The 15665-nt window shown below is 53.8% G+C and overlaps 1 protein-coding gene across 1 annotated transcript in view; it reads right to left on the minus strand.

The window, feature by feature from the left end:
- Nucleotides 1-263: 263 nt before the first annotated feature.
- LOC119698538 (elongator complex protein 3-like) overlaps nucleotides 264-15665 on the minus strand; it is a 77451-nt gene continuing 62049 nt past the window's right edge. The window contains exon 11 of the mRNA XM_038130511.1: nucleotides 264-806. Within this exon, the coding sequence (XP_037986439.1) occupies nucleotides 730-806 (77 nt within the window). The 3' untranslated portion in view covers nucleotides 264-729. The remainder of the gene's footprint in view (nucleotides 807-15665) is intronic.

Below are 15665 nucleotides of genomic sequence, written 5' to 3' on the forward strand. Positions count from 1 at the left end.
CCAACTGGCACCGCCCTCCTGATCCCAGGAGGGATCGGCCACGCGCAGGCGGTGCCGGAGCAGCCCCAATTCCCGCTGGGATGGAGATCCTCCGGGATCCCCATCCCAACCCAAGTGGACCCGCCCGGAATGGAGAGCTCGGGGATCCCTCCCACCCTCAGCTCCTCCCCAGGGGGACAATCCGGGTTCGGATCTCAATTCCTCCTGGGAAAGGATCAAATTTGGGAATTGCTGGGGGGGGACAGAAGGGGCCGAGCCCGGGGTAAATAAATAATCACGGAATTTATTCCCGGCCAGAGCAACAGGCCTGGTTTTAACGCAGAGCCAGGAAAAGCTGACAGCAGCAGGAAAAAAGCCGTTTCCCCACCTGGCCACCCCAAATCCTGAAATTCATCCCTCAAATGCGAACGCTGGAGCCCATCCCGAGGACGAGGCAGGATTAATCCAGGTGAGACACCTGGAATGTCCCCAGCCTCTCCGGCGGGAACGGGATGATCCCGGGGCCGCTCTTCCCAGAGGAGCTGATGCCCTATTTCCTAAAATCGTGGAATTAGGAGGGACCACCAGGATCATCACGTCCAACTCTGCTTTCTGCAGCCGGGGGCTCTGGCAGAAACAAGTCCTGGGCTTTATTCGCGGGATGAGCGTTATTCCCGGGATGAGCGTTATTCCCGGGATGAGCGTCGCGTCCTTCCTGCTCCTCTTCCAGGATGAGGATCTCCGGGATCATCATTCCAGCCATTTCACCATGTAGGGCCCTTCCAGCTCATAGCCGATCTTCCTGTAGTAATTCCTGGTGCCGACACCTGCGAGGAGAGGAACGACGAGGTTTTAATTCCCTGGGAACGAAGCTGGAAAAGCCAGGCCTGGGCAGGACAGGCTCTTCCATGGAGGAACGGCGCTGGAAGGAGCTCGGCCTCTCCAGGCCGGAGCGGGGGCGTTCGCTCGTTAGCAGCTGGACTAATTAGTGCTGTTCAGGCAGGAGCTGCAGCTGCTCCCTCCGCCCTGGACCGTGCCCCGCGTCCTTTGTGTCGGGAAAAGCCGTGAGCTCCGGGAGGGAGAGGAACCGGCCCGGAGAAACGGGAAAGGCGAACCCCGGGCACGACAAAGGCGAAGGGCCCAGCTGCGGGATCGTCGCCGGGAGCTGAAGGGCCCTACAGCCCCCGGAGCCGTTCCCGGTGCTCCGGGAATGAGCTCAGCTCCTCTCCAGGCACTCGAGTGGGCGCAATCCAATTTCCTCCTCAAGCAGGACGGCTCCGAACGTTCTCCAAGAGCCTCTTCCCTGCCCAGGGGAGCTTTTCCCGCAGGGAAGGCGGGGCAGGCCCGGCTCTGCATCCTTCCCACCTCAGCTAATTACTCACAGGTGCAATAATTGCTCATCGGGGAGGGAGGAGGGATTCGGCATCATCGGCGGCGCACGATGGAGAGCACTCGGCTCTCCGGCAGGAAGAGCAGCCCCTCTTTCCTCTCATCCCTCTCCAGCCTTCCTGGAAACTCCGGGGCTTTCCAGGAATCACTGGAACGGGCAGGGAATGGCCCGGGAACCCTTTCCTGCCCATGGCGATGCCCCGGGGCTGCTGGGACGGGTTTGGTTAAAATGCCCCCCAGCTGTTTACTGAATACGCATTTCAGCCGTCCTGAACAGTTTAAAATCCAAAACAATTCCCATCCAGCATTCCCATGTTCCTGCCCATGACGGGGCTTGGACCTGGAGGGGCTTTAAGGTCCCTTCCAACCCCATCCACTCTTGGATTCATCCCACCACTCCAAACAGGATCAATTTAAGGTCTGGAAAAGGCACCTGAAACCAGACCTGAAATGTCCTCGTGCCAAAGACCCTGGAAAACCACAAGGAACCCCAAACTGGGGAACACCTGAGCAAATTCCCTTTGGGAATTTGTCCCAAATGATGTCACAGCAGAGCCCGGACCAAGAACAACCCAGATGGACCCAAATTCACTCCGCTTTTGGAGCCTGAAACCAAGGAAAAGCCTCAAAAAAGCAAACACATCCATTCCCCTCTTCCTGACCTCCACCTGGAAGGGTTGGGATCCCTGCTTGGAGTAAACCACGACCTTAACCAACATCTTGCCCAAAAAACATCCCTTGGGATCATCAGCGGAGCAGCTGGGGTACAAAACACGAATTCTGGCTCTGGAAGATCATCCACGACCCCAAACAAGTTGGGAAAAAGGGTCAGCAACACCTCAGGCTGAAGGACAACCAAATGATTCAACCGATGGTTAAAAACACCTCCATCAGAGCTTGAAACAATTCCCCTCTTCCCTCTATCCCTTGGAAAAGCAAGGGGTTTGAAGGCAACATCTCAGGGTGCTTCCATGAATCCCTGAGCCATTCCGAGGCAGGAGCTGGGTGCCAGCTCTTCCTCTCTGGGTCCGAGCCATCGATGACACTGCCGTGTCCCCGTGTCCCAAGGATCCCAATGTCTCCATCATCATCCCAACCCTGCTCGTGGCAGGAACTTCTTCCACCAAATGTCCTTCAGCGGGAAGGTTTTCCCTGGAGATGCCTGAAGGAGGCCGAGACTCTGTGGGAAGCCTGGACTGGAGCAGGGACCTGCGTCCCCATGGAGAGAGCGATTCCAGAGGCCAGAGCTGGAGAAGGAACCTCGGAATGCTCAACACTCCTGGAAGGTCTCCATGGCACAGGATCTCCTCCCAAATCTTTTCTGCTCTGATTTACCCCAAACACGCCCCAGAGCCGGTGGGACCTGTCCATGCAGAACCCTTCCCATGTTTTCCAGGGAAAGGAAACCCTCCCAAAAATATCCCAAAAGAGCTCTCCTGCAGGATTGACCAAAACCTTGGCTTTCCAAGGCAAAACTGGCCAAATTCCCCACCCTGCAGCTTTAGGAGAAGGATTTAACGTTAAATATTCCACACCCAACCGCGGCAGAGCTCGGGCTGAGCTTGGCAGAGCGGGATTCATCCAGACCCAGATCCAGCAGAAGGACAGAGGCTCCCATCCCACCTGCCTGGATGCAAACCCACGGCCAGGAGCCAGGGGAGGCTTTTTGGAAGTGTCCCCTCCCCACCATCTTTGAGTGACACATCCTCTGACGATGGTGAATTTAATCCCCTATTGGGAGCACTGGAATCGTGGCGAAAGCTGCTGATAAACCCCCAAAACCTGGAATTCGCGTCCCAGAAATTAATTAAATCCATTCTGGAAGCCTGCCTGGAGCAGGGGACGGAGGGAAGTGCCTCAAGCACCGGGGATAAACACGGCCCGCAGGGACGGACACAAGCACGGGACCGCGGCAGAACCAGCCTGTAAATCCATAAATCCATAAATCCCTGTCTCTGCCTCAGCCCTGCCGCGCTGGAATGCCGACAAGGCTTCCGAGTATCCTCCAAGATCCCTCGGCCACGGCTGGCCGGGCACGGGTCTGAGTGGAAATGAGGTTGTTTTCAGCATCATTAACGACCTGCTAATCGTTCACAAAATTTCTGCGGCAGAGTCTCGCCGAGACACACGAGGGACTCCATCTCCACGTTTTTCCTGGCAACCACCGGAATCTTCTCCCGGGATGAGGAGTCCGGGCGCATCGTGACTCACTGATTCCTTCCCCCTCCAAATATTCCAGGGATAACCTGAGCTGGCTGAGTTTGGCCAATGCCTCAGCCCACGGAGGTGCCAGCTGCGGTTTTCCAGGTTTTTCTGGGAGTAACCGCCTGGATCAGGGCTTTGCCTGTGGAAAAGGGAGCCTGGACGTCCCAGGTGGACACCTGGATAACCTGCGGGATCGCCGGTGAGTAAGGCTGTCCTTCAAGGGTGCTGGGAAAAGGATCAGCCAACAGGACAGGAAACAGTTTTTCCAGAGAATCTGTGGAATCCTGTGTTCCTGTGGAACTGGATGGGATTTCAGGACCTTTCCCACCCAAAGCATCCTGGAATTCCATGGGAGAACCATGCGATGTTCACCAAAATGCTACAGAATTCACCCAGAACGAGCAGCGAGTCTCAAGCCAGACACAGGAATTTGGGATGGCCACAGGGATTTGGGATGGCCAAGGGGATTTGAGATGGGCCAAGGGGATTTGAGATGGGCCACGGGGATTTAGGATGGCCACAGGGATTTGGGATGGGCCACGGGGATTTGGGATGGGCAAGGGGATTTGGGATGGCCATGGGAATTTGGGATGGCCACGGGGATTCGGGATGGCCACGGGGATTTGGGATGGCCATGGGAATTTGGGATGGCCAAGGGGATTTGGGATGGCCACAGGGATTTGGGATGGGCCACGGGGATTTGGGATAGCCAAGGGGATTTGGGATGGCCATAGGAATTTGGGATGGCCAAGGGGATTCGGGATGGCCACGGGGATTTGGGATGGCCACAGGGATTCGGGATGGCCATGGGAATTCGGGATGGCCACAAGGACACTTGTGGAAATTCCAGGGTTTGCTTCAGAGCGAGGCCTCACTCTTCAAGCTGGCAGCACCAATTTATGAGCTGAAGGGTCAAATCCAGACTTTCAATCCATGGAAATGTAGGAAAATAGGAAGAGGGAGGATTTTTTTCCTTGCCTGTTGTGTTCTGGATTCTGATGGAAGATCCTTTGAGTTTGGGAATTGGAGCTGGGAATGCGCAGCAGCTCCATCCACGATTCGCTGTGAGCTTCCTTTGGCATTTCTGCTTCCCACAAGGCTGGGATTTATCTCCAGGGAAAACACGAGGCTGTTTCATGTGAATCCAAACAAATCCCCCGCCGGGAACAGGAACAACGGGGAACAAGCAAAGGATCGGAGATAACCCACAACTGCCTTATCAGCACCGAGGAAATGGGGGAAAATCCCACTTCTTAGCACATTGGAGCAATCCTGGAAAGGTTCTGAATTTAAGGAACCAAGGAACGATCCCTACAGCCAAGATTTTTTGATTTAAATCAGAGAATTGGCAATGTGTTTTCCGGAAGTTCCTGAAGATATGAGGAGATAAAAATCCTTGGAAAATAAGGAGATTTTGGAAATGCTCCCCAGTATCGCGGGATGGTTTGGGTTGGGAGGGATCTCAAAGCTCATCCGGTTCCATCCCTCTTCCCTCTTCCACCATCCCAGGTTTTTTCCAAGCCCCATCCAGCCTGGCCTTGGACATTTCCAGGGATCCAGGGGCAGCCCCAAATTCTGGGAAACCTGTGCCAGGGCCCGATTCCCTCTGAGAAAACAGGAATCTGGTATTATTTATTTAAAAGACAATTAAAACCCCATTTAACGTCACTGGATCCGCTTTAAACCGGAGCTCTGGAAGCGATTTTTGATATTTTTTCCCAGCCCACGAGCGCCGGGGTCTGAAGCTCTTCCCCGCAGAGCGACTCTCAGTGGGATCGATATTCCCAGAGGGATTGAATCCAGGGACAGGAGAGCCACAGCAGCCACCAGGAGCTAATTAGGGCCGTGACTGAGCCACGTCCTGACGCACTCACACTCCGCTTCCACCGGCGCCGCGGGATCACGAATGATGATCCCAAAATGAGAATCCTTCCTAAAACCAGCAGCGGAGTCAAACCCCGGCTGTGCCCGACCCCCGCGCCGCCGTCTGTTGGAGCCGCGGGAGGAATCCGCCCCCAAATCCTCTGGTTTTTAATGGCAAATACAAGTTGGGATTTGTTTTTTATATTTTTTTTTCCCCGCTTTTCCTGCTGGGAATGCTTCCCGGAGATTCTAAATTACTGTTTTCACAGCCCCTGTGTCTGGCAGCGAGGCTCTGTCACGGCACGGCCCCGAGCAGCCACGATCCCGCGGCTGGCTAATTTGAAACCACGGATTGTGATGGAAAAGGAGCGCTGGGAAGTCCGGGTGTCGTTCGTCAGCTCAACAACGGAAAAACACCGACGGCCCCGGAGGTCCCAGATGGGATCGCTCGTGACCCCCGATCGGGGGGCAGAAAAACTGGGATGTACCCCCGGAATCGCCTTCCAGCATCCCAAAAATCCCTGCTCCACTGGATGGGAATGTGGAGGTGCTGAACCTTCCTAATAGGGCTGGATTTGATGGGATCAGGGAGAAGCAGGACATTCCTGAGGGGGCTGGATTTGGGAATGTGAAGATGCAGAACATTCCTGATGGGGCTGGATTTGGGAATGTGGAGATGCAGGACATTCCTGATGGGGCTGGATTTGATGGGAATAGGGAGAAGCAGGACATTCCTGATGGGGCTGGATTTGATGGGAATAGGGAGAAGCAGGACATTCCTGATGGGGCTGGATTTGATGGGATCAGAGAGAAGCAGGACATTCCTGATGGGGCTGGATTTGATGGGAATGTGGAGATGCAGGACATTCCTGATGGGGCTGGATTTGGGAATGCGGAGGTGCAGGACATTCCTGATGGGGTTGGATTTGGGAATGTGGAGATGCAGGACATTCCTGATGGGGCTGGATTTGGGAATGTGAAGATGCAGAACATTCCTGAAGGGGCTGGATTTGATGGGAATGTGGAGAAGCAGAACATTCCTGATGGGGCTGGATTTGGGAATGTGGAGAAGCAGGACATTCCTGATGGGGCTGGATTTGGGATTGTGGAGAAGCAGGACATTCCTGATGGGGCTGGATTTGATGGGAATGTGGAGATGCAGAACATTCCTGATGGGGCTGGATTTGATGGGAATGTGGAGAAGCAGGACATTCCTGATGGGGCTGGATTTGGGAATGCGGAGGTGCAGGACATTCCTGATGGGGCTGGATTTGGGAATGTGGAGATGCAGGACATTCCTGATGGGGCTGGATTTGATGGGAATGTGGAGAAGCAGGACATTCCTGATGGGGCTGGATTTGGGAATGCGGAGGTGCAGGACATTCCTGATGGGGCTGGATTTGGGAATGTGGAGATGCAGGACATTCCTGATGGGGCTGGATTTGATGGGAATGTGGAGAAGCAGGACATTCCTGATGGGGCTGATCCGACTTCTCACCCAGAGAAATAAAACCAGGGAAGAAGCCACAGCGCCTGAACAGCGTTTTTGGGAAAAACCCACAAAATAACGGAAGGCAGGATTACAGGACAGATTTTTGGAGGCCGAGTCTGCAGGTGAGACCCATCCCAGAGATTCCAGATGGGGAGATTCCGTCTCATTGATCCCTTCATGATGGAATCATCGTTTCCTTACTGCTCACACGGCCCCGCCCCGACCCCGCATCCCCAGCTCCAGGGAAAGGCAGAGCTGGCGGATCTCCCACCTCCAATCCCAGCAAAATGAAATGTTTAGGAGGGAATTCCGTAACTCCTGCTAATTTAAGGAATTGCTAATTTAAGGAATTGCTGCCGTGGTGCGGCCGTGGAGCATCACGAGAGACAGGGACAGGGCAATGTGTCTGCTCCTCACCCCCAAATCTGCCCCAATTCCAGCGTTTGGGAGGTTTTGAGGCTTCTCCAGAGGTGGTGGTTGGAATATCCAAGGCGGGAGATGGATGTGGGATGTGTCACCAAGCATGTGAGGCATCCATGATCCGTCCTTTTTCCCTGTGGGCTCCGGGATGATAAACTCAGCAACGCCGAGAGCCAGCCCATCTCCTCCAGCAGGGAATCACAGGGGTGGGAAGGACCTTGGAATGTCCTTATCCATGGGCAGGGACACCTTCACTGCCCCAGGCTGCTCCAGCCTGGACTTGGACGCTTCCAGGGATCGGGCAGCCCCAAATTCTCTGGGAATTCTGCGCCAGGAATCCACTTCAGGTGGCTCCGAACGCTCTCAAAGTGACACTGCTGGTCAAAAAGGAGCAGGAGGGGAAAACCCTCCACGGCTTCTCTGGTTTGGCTTTGTCGCCCCTCTGGACAGGAGGGCTCCTGCCTGGACTTCCCATCCCTGGGAGTGTCCAAGGAAAGGCCGGAGCAGCCTGGGAGAGTGGAACCTCATCCAGAGGGTGGGACAAGGGGGCTTTGGATTCCCTCCCAGCCCAAACCATTTGGGATCTGGTGAGCTCCGAGCCCGGGCGTTCACCCGGGGCAGCCCCGAGGAGAGGGGCAGGGAGCAGCAGCTCCACCTGGATCCCGGCAGATCCCTGGGAAGCTCTGATGTGACGGAGCAGGAATTCAGAGAGTTAAAATAAATGAATCCCAGCTCCGGATGGTTTTGCCCAGCTCCTGGGGTGATCCCAAGCTGGAGCTGCCTGACATCACCAGGAACTCCCAGAATTAACAGAAATTAATCCCAGCTTTTCCAAATTTCTGTTCTGAGCGGAGCAGGCAGGGAGCACCCCGGTCCTGGGTGGATTTTCCCGGCTCCTGGGGTGATCCCAAGCTCCTGACACCACCAGGATTTCAGGGAGTTAAAATAAATCATTCCCAGGTTTTCCAAATTTCACCTGCTCTGCTGTTCCGAGCCGAACACCCCAAACTCTGGATGGTTTTTTCCCAGCTCCTGGGAGCTCCTGACATCACCAGGAATTGACAGAATTAAGATCAATCCCAGTTTTTCCAAATTTCTGTTCCGAGCGGAGCAGGCGGGGAGCACTCCAGCCCTGAATGGTTTTTTTCCAGCTCCTGGGGTGATCCCAAGCTGGAGCTGCAGCTCCTGACATCACCAGGAATTGAGGGAGTTAAAATACATCCATCCCAGCTCTTCCAAATTTCTGTTCCGAGCAGAGCACCCCAGCCCTGGGTGTTTTTTTCCCCAGCTCCTGGATGTTTTTCCCCAGCTCCTGGGTGTTTTTTTCCCCAGGTCCTGGATGTTTTTTCCCAGCTCCTGGATGTTTTTCCCCAGCTCCTGGATGTTTTCCCCCAGCTCCTGGATGTTTTTCCCCAGCTCCTGGATGTCTTTTTCCCAGCTCCTGGATGTTTTTCCCCAGGTCCTGGATGTTTTTCCCCAGGTCCTGGATGTTTTTCCCCAGCTCCTGGATGTTTTTTCCCCAGCTCCTGGGTGTTTTTTTCCCCAGGTCCTGGATGTTTTTTCCCAGCTCCTGGATGTTTTTCCCCAGCTCCTGGATGTTTTCCCCCAGCTCCTGGATGTTTTTCCCCAGCTCCTGGATGTCTTTTTCCCAGCTCCTGGATGTTTTTCCCCAGGTCCTGGATGTTTTTCCCCAGGTCCTGGATGTTTTTTCCCCAGCTCCTGGATGTTTTTTCCCAGCTCCTGGATGTTTTTCCCCAGGTCCTGGATGTTTTTTCCCAGCTCCTGGACGTTTTTTCCCGGCTCCTGGGGCGATCCCGAGCTGGAGCTCCTGACATCACCTGCTCCTCCCACCTCCCATCGAGGACTCCATCCCCTGCTCCTTCCCCTGCGCGCACTCGCCCGTGAGGCGTCCCTGGCCCGCGGCCACCTCAATTTTCCCCTTGACAGCCCCCGAATGGCGCCGGGCCGGCAAAGGCCGCGCTCTCCCCGAGCATGGAAATGAGCTCCGGGCTCCTCGGGAGGCAGCCCCGGCTCGCTCCGAGGGGAAGGCGAGCAAAGGGCGCCGCTGGATCCCGCGGGAGGGGAATTCAATCTGGGCCCTTCTGCGGGAGATAAGGACGCAAAGCTGCCGGGACACGCCACGGCCGGCTGCTCCCGCTGGCAGCGCAAACAGATAACGCCGGCGGACGTCAGCGCGGCGCCGGAGCTCTTCCCGGGATTTACTGAGCTGGGCTTCGGTGATGGAGAAGGAACTGGCAGCTTTGAGACTGTCCCTGGCCCCAGAGGAGCCCCGGCACCTTCTCCTGCTCAATCCCAGTCTGGATTCCCTGAATCCCAGTCTGGATTCCCTGAAACCCAGTTTGAACTCCCTGAATCCCAGTTTGGATTCCCTGAATCCCAGTTTGGATTTGCCAAATTCCAGATTGGATTCCCAGTTTGGATTTGCTGAATCCCAGTCTGGATTCCCTGAATCCTAGTTTGTATTAGCTGAATCCCAGTTTCAACTCCCTGAATCCTAGTCTGGATTTGCTGAATCCCAGTTTGGATTTGCCAAATTCCAGTTTGGATTCCCTGAATCATAGTCTGGATTTGCTGAATCCCAGTTTGGATTTGCCAAATTCCAGTTTGGATTTGCTGAATCCCAGTTTTCATTCACTGAATCCCAGTTTGTATTAGCTGAATCCCAGTTTGGATTCACTGAATCCCAGTTTGGATTTGCTGAATCCCAGTCTGGATTTGCTGAATCCCAGTTTGGATTTGCTGAATTCCAGTCTGGATTCACTGAATCCCAGTCTGAACCCCCTGAATCCCAGCTTGGATTCCCTGAATCCCGGTTTGGATTCCCTGAATTCCAGTTTGTATAAACTGAATCCCATTTTGGATTCAATGAATCCCAGTCTGGATTCCCTGAATCCCAGTTTGGATTTGCCAAATTCCAGTTTGGATTAGCTGAATCCCAGTTTGAACTCCCTGAATCCCAGTTTGGATTTGCTGAATCCCTGTTTGGATTTGCTGAATCCCAGTCTGGATTCACTGATTCCCAGTTTGGATTCCCTAATCCCAGTTTGGATTTGCTGAATCCCAGTTTGGATTCCCTGAATTCCAGTTTGGATTTGCTGAATCCCAGTCTGAACTCCCTGAATCCCAGTTTGGATTCCCTGAATCCCAGTTTGGATTCCCTGAATTCCAGTTTGGATTCCCTGAATCCCAGTCTGGATTCCCTGAATCCCAGTCTGGATTTGCTGAATCCCAGTTTGGATTTGCCAAATTCCAGTTTGGATTCGCTGAATCCCAGTTTGAACTCCCTGAATCCCAGTTTGGATTTGCTGAATTCCAGTTTGGATTCCCTGAATCCCAGTCTGAACTCCCTGAATCCCAGTCTGAACTCCCTGAATCCCAGTTTGGATTCCCTGAATCCCAGTCTGGATTCAACGAATCAGGGATGCAGAGGAGAGCCCTGGACAATCCGTGGGATACAATCACGGAGATGGTCTGGGCTGGACGGGACCTTTATGGATCGTCCCACTCCAACCCCAACACCTTCCGCTATCCCAGGCTGCTCCAAGCCCTGCCCAGCCCCTGGACACTCCCGGGGCAGCCACAGCTTCTGTGGGAATTCCAGCCCAGGCCCTCCCCACCCCCGCAGGGAAGAATCCCTTCCCAATATCCCACCCAAACCCCCCTTTTCCACTTCCACAGCCATTCCCTGTGCCCTGTCCCTCCAGCCCTCATCCCCAGTCCCTCTCCAGCTCTCCTGGAGCCCCTTCAGGCTCGGGAAGGGGCTCTGAGCTCTCCCTGGATCCTTCCCTTCTCCAGGTGAACATTCCCAGCTCTCCCAGCCTGGCTCCAGAGGGACCAGCCGGGTTTGGAGATGGGAAATTCCCGAGCGGAGCCGGCAGCCATTCCCAGGCCGGGAATTCCGGGAGGGGATCTGGAGCCCGGCACCATCCCGATGGAATCCTGTGAGATTCCGGAGCTCACATTCCACACGTCCCGGCCACTCGGGATCATCCCGGTGACATCCCGACATTCCCGGTGGTGGCACAGGGGCCACCAAGCCCCGCCAGGAAGGACGGTCCCTCAAGGAAACCCACCCCAAAGGCACCGGGTTTGTCATTTCAGGGAATTCTCAAGGAATCCTGGATCTCTCTGGGTGCCTGGAATTCGAGGATGACACCGGAAGCGCTCGGAGGGGAACACAAAGGATCCGGAATATTCGGATTTTTGGGAGCGCATCCGGTCGCTTGGGAGAGGCGGGAGCCAGCATTCCCAGAATTTCCGAACTTGCTCCCGCATTTCCCACACGCAGCCCCGGTGCTGCTTTGAGGGAGCAGCTGGAAGTGTTTGCTCCGGGATTGGGGTCAGATGGGGTAATTATGGGATGTCAAGCCTCAAAGGCAAAGCGAGGGCCAGAGGAGCCGTCACGGAGACGACAGGAAAGGTTTTCGGGACAGAGGATTGTCCTTGATCCACCTTCCCCCGGATCCGGAGCTCATTCCGCCATTCCTCCTCCCCAGCTCGAGGAACGGTGGAAAACCCACGGGAATTTCATGGGAAGGAGCGAGGAAAACGAGATCCTTAAATCCTTCATTTAAGATTTCCAGGAAAGACAAGAGCATTTCCTTCTAAATCCCTGGAAAATGTTCCCAGCGCTGATCCAAACCCACTTCCAAATGCTGGGAATTCCAGATCCTTGGGAAGGAAATAATTAATCTGATTTCTGAATAATGCTCAACCAATGGAAGGAAGGAAGGAAGGAAGGAAGGAAGGAAGGAAGGAAGGAAGGAAGGCTCCATATTCCATAAGGATTCCCCACATTCCTTATATTTTCAACACCTCGTGGACCAGAGGATAGGACTCTGAAATCGTTTCATTTGGGTTTGGGAGGGGTTTTGAAAAGGGCAACAAGGAGCAAATTCGGATAAAACTGAAAGTCAAAAACAGCCCCAAAAACCACCCAAAAAAACCCCACAAAAGGCAGAGCAAACACCCGGCAATTCCAGCTGCTGGCAAATGGAAAACCAGGGATCTCAGAGCTGGGGATAATGCAGCGATGCCTCCAGGGTCTCCCGTAGCTCCCAGCCGGAATGCCGATCCCGAGCTCCCGCCCCGCGGCACAAAGGCGCCGCTCGAGCAGAAAATCACCCAAAATGAGCAGAGAGATCCACAAAACCTCGCTGCCGCTGCCGCTGCCGAGAGGGGTTTGGGCAGGGCAGGGGGCACCTCCTGCTTCCTGCCGGAACAGCTCGGAATCCCGGGAAAAGGGCCCCAATCCCAGCTCCTCACTGGGAATGTTCATCCTCCGTGGGCCAGGGAAAAATCCGGATGTGTTTTGGGGCGAGGATGGACCTTGAGATCTAAAGGGGTTCAAAATATCCAGGGGGAAAATATCCAGGGAAAACGGGATCCAGGGAACATGGGATCCAGGGAAAACAACATCCAGGGATAACGGGATCCAGGGAAAATAACACCCAGAGAAAACAACATCCAGGGATAACGGGATCCAGGGATAACGGGATCCAGGGAAAATAACATCCAGGGAAAACAACATCCAGAGAAAACATCCAGGGATAACGGGATCCAGGGATATCAGCATCCAGGGAAATGGACAAATCCACTGGACATTAATCCAGGAATTCCTGGATTGCAAACGCACAGGAAATTTGGGATACGGACACAACAAAGGCCACGCTCAGAGCCTGGAGAACAAGATTGAAACCCTTAATTATTCCCATGGAAGGGAAGAACGTTTCCTTTTAAATTCCTGGAAAATGTTCACAGCTCTGATCCAACCCCACTTCCAACTGCTGGGAATTCCAAATCCCCGGGAAGGAAATAAATTAATCTGATTTCTAAATAATTCCCACCCAATGTAAGTTCAGAAATTGTGGATCTGGGGGAAAGGCAGGCAGGCAGGAAGGAAGGAAGGAAGGAAGGAAGGAAGGAAGGAATCCCAAGGATTCCCCACATTTTCAACTCCCGTTCCTACATTTTGTGTAGGATTCGCCTTCATGTAAATACAGACAATATCCATATGGATATAAAGACTTCCTGCCAGGACACTTTGGAGAATCCCAACTTCTTGCTTAAGGACAGCCGATATTCCTGCTCTTTCCTGCCCCAAAATCCCAATTAATCCAACACCAAACGCGTTTCCAGAGCTGTCACGTCATCAACCCTCCAGAATTTAAGCCCGTCCTGAGCCAGAGGCTCGCACACAGCAGGAATTCCCTGCTCCAGGTTTACCCCTGGCTCCTCCCAGATCCCAGTGATGAATTCCTCTTCCAGAGGCCATCAAACATCCGAGAGCCAATTCCTTATTTCCACTCATCCGGGGCCACTTCTCTCATCAGCGGCCTTGGGATTGGCATTCCTAAAAACAACAGCTCCAGGATAGAGGGAGTACCCCAGGGAGCCTTCCCAGAGCCCATCAATCCTGGGAATCTCCTCATCCCGGAGCCCGTGTCCCGGTTTCTCCGGTGATTTATTCCCCCCGGGGCTGTTTACGGAGGAAGCGAGGCCGCTCCGGGCTGCCCTGGAGCTCTCCCTGTGATTTACGAGGAGCTTCTTCCAGCTTCTCTCCATGGAAATTCCCGGCTCCGGGGGGATTTAACAGCCTGGGATGCGGCTGAAATTCCAAGCTTCCCTTCCCAGCTTCCCTCAGCACAGGAACTGGGGTGTTCCTGGAGTCAGACACCGGAATGAGCCATCCCACATCCCAGAAAAAGCATGGAATTTCTCCTCGGGATGGCAGATTCCTGCGGGAATGCCAAAGATTTGAGAGCCTGGAAAAGCCCGGCATTCCCATTTTTTTCAGGACTGTGACATCTCCTGTGGTTTGACATTCCCAGGAATAGCCAAGGACTTCGGAGCCTGGAAAAAACCCTCCACGTCCTGGAATTCTGGGATGCGATGGCACCTTCTGTGGCTTCGCGTTCCCAGGAAAAGCCAAGGATTTGTGGGATTAGAAGAACCCTCCACGTCCTGGAATTTTGGATTGTGGCACCTCCTGTAGCTTTGCATTCCCAGGAATAGCCAAGGATTCAACCAAGGATTTGTGGGATTGGAAGAACCCTCCACGTCCTGGAATTTTGGATTGTGGCACCTCCTGTGGCTTTGCATTCCCAGGAATAGCCAAGGATTCAAACAGGGATTTGTGGGATTGGAAGAATCCTCCATGCCCTGGAATTCAGAGCCACGCCAACGTGACCCCTCTGCTCCTGATCTGCACCAGGAGGCAACCAGGGATTACTCCATTCCCATCTCCAGCTTTGGATCCGGGGATTTCTCCATTCTCCAGGTTTGGATCCAGGGATTTCTCCATTCCCATCTCCAGCTTTGGATCCAGGGATTTCTCCATTCCCATCTCCAGCTTTGGATCCAGGGATTTCTCCATTCCCATCTCCAGGTTTGGATCCAGGGATTTCTCCATTCCCATCTCCAGCTTTGGATCCAGGGATTTCTCCATTCCTCTCCAGGTTTGGATCCAGGGATTTATTTCTCCATTCCCATCTCCAGGTTTGGATCCGGGGATTTCTCCATTCTCCAGGTTTGGATCCAGAGATTTCTCCATTCCCATCTCTGGTTTTGGATCCAGGGATTTCTCCATTCCCATCTCCAGGTCTGGATCCAGGGATTTCTCCATTCCCATCTCCAGGTTTGGATCCAGGGATTTCTCCATTCCCATCTCCAGCTTTGGATCCAGGGATTTATTTCTCCATTCCCATCTCCAGGTTTGGATCCGGGGATTTCTCCATTCTCCAGGTTTGGATCCAGGGATCTCTCCATTCCCATCTCCGGGTTTGGATCCGGGGATTTCTCCATTCCCATCTCCAGCTTTGGATCCAGGGATTCCTCCATTCCCATCTCTGGGTTTGGATCCAGGGATTTCTCCATTCCCATCTCCAGCTTTGGATCCAGGGATCTCTCCATTCCCATCTCCGGGTTTGGATTAGGGGATTTCTCCATTCCCATCTCCAGGTTTGGATCCAGGGATTTCTCCATTCCCATCTCCAGCTTTGGATCCAGGGATTTATTTCTCCATTCCCATCTCCAGGTTTGGATCCGGGGATTTCTCCATTCTCCAGGTTTGGATCCAGGGATTTCTCCATTCCCATCTCTGGGTTTGGATCCAGGGATTTATTTCTCCATTCCCATCTCCAGGTTTGGATCCGGGGATTTCTCCATTCCCATCTCTGGGTTTGGATCCAGGGATTTATTTCTCCATTCCCATCTCCAGCTTTGGATCCAGGGATTTCCCAGCAGGAAGATAAAAATTCCGGAATCTCACCACTGAGGGGATGGAGAAGATTGTTCC

The sequence above is a fragment of the Motacilla alba genome, chromosome 3 (assembly GCF_015832195.1).
Source record: "Motacilla alba alba isolate MOTALB_02 chromosome 3, Motacilla_alba_V1.0_pri, whole genome shotgun sequence".
NCBI lineage: Eukaryota > Metazoa > Chordata > Aves > Passeriformes > Motacillidae > Motacilla > Motacilla alba.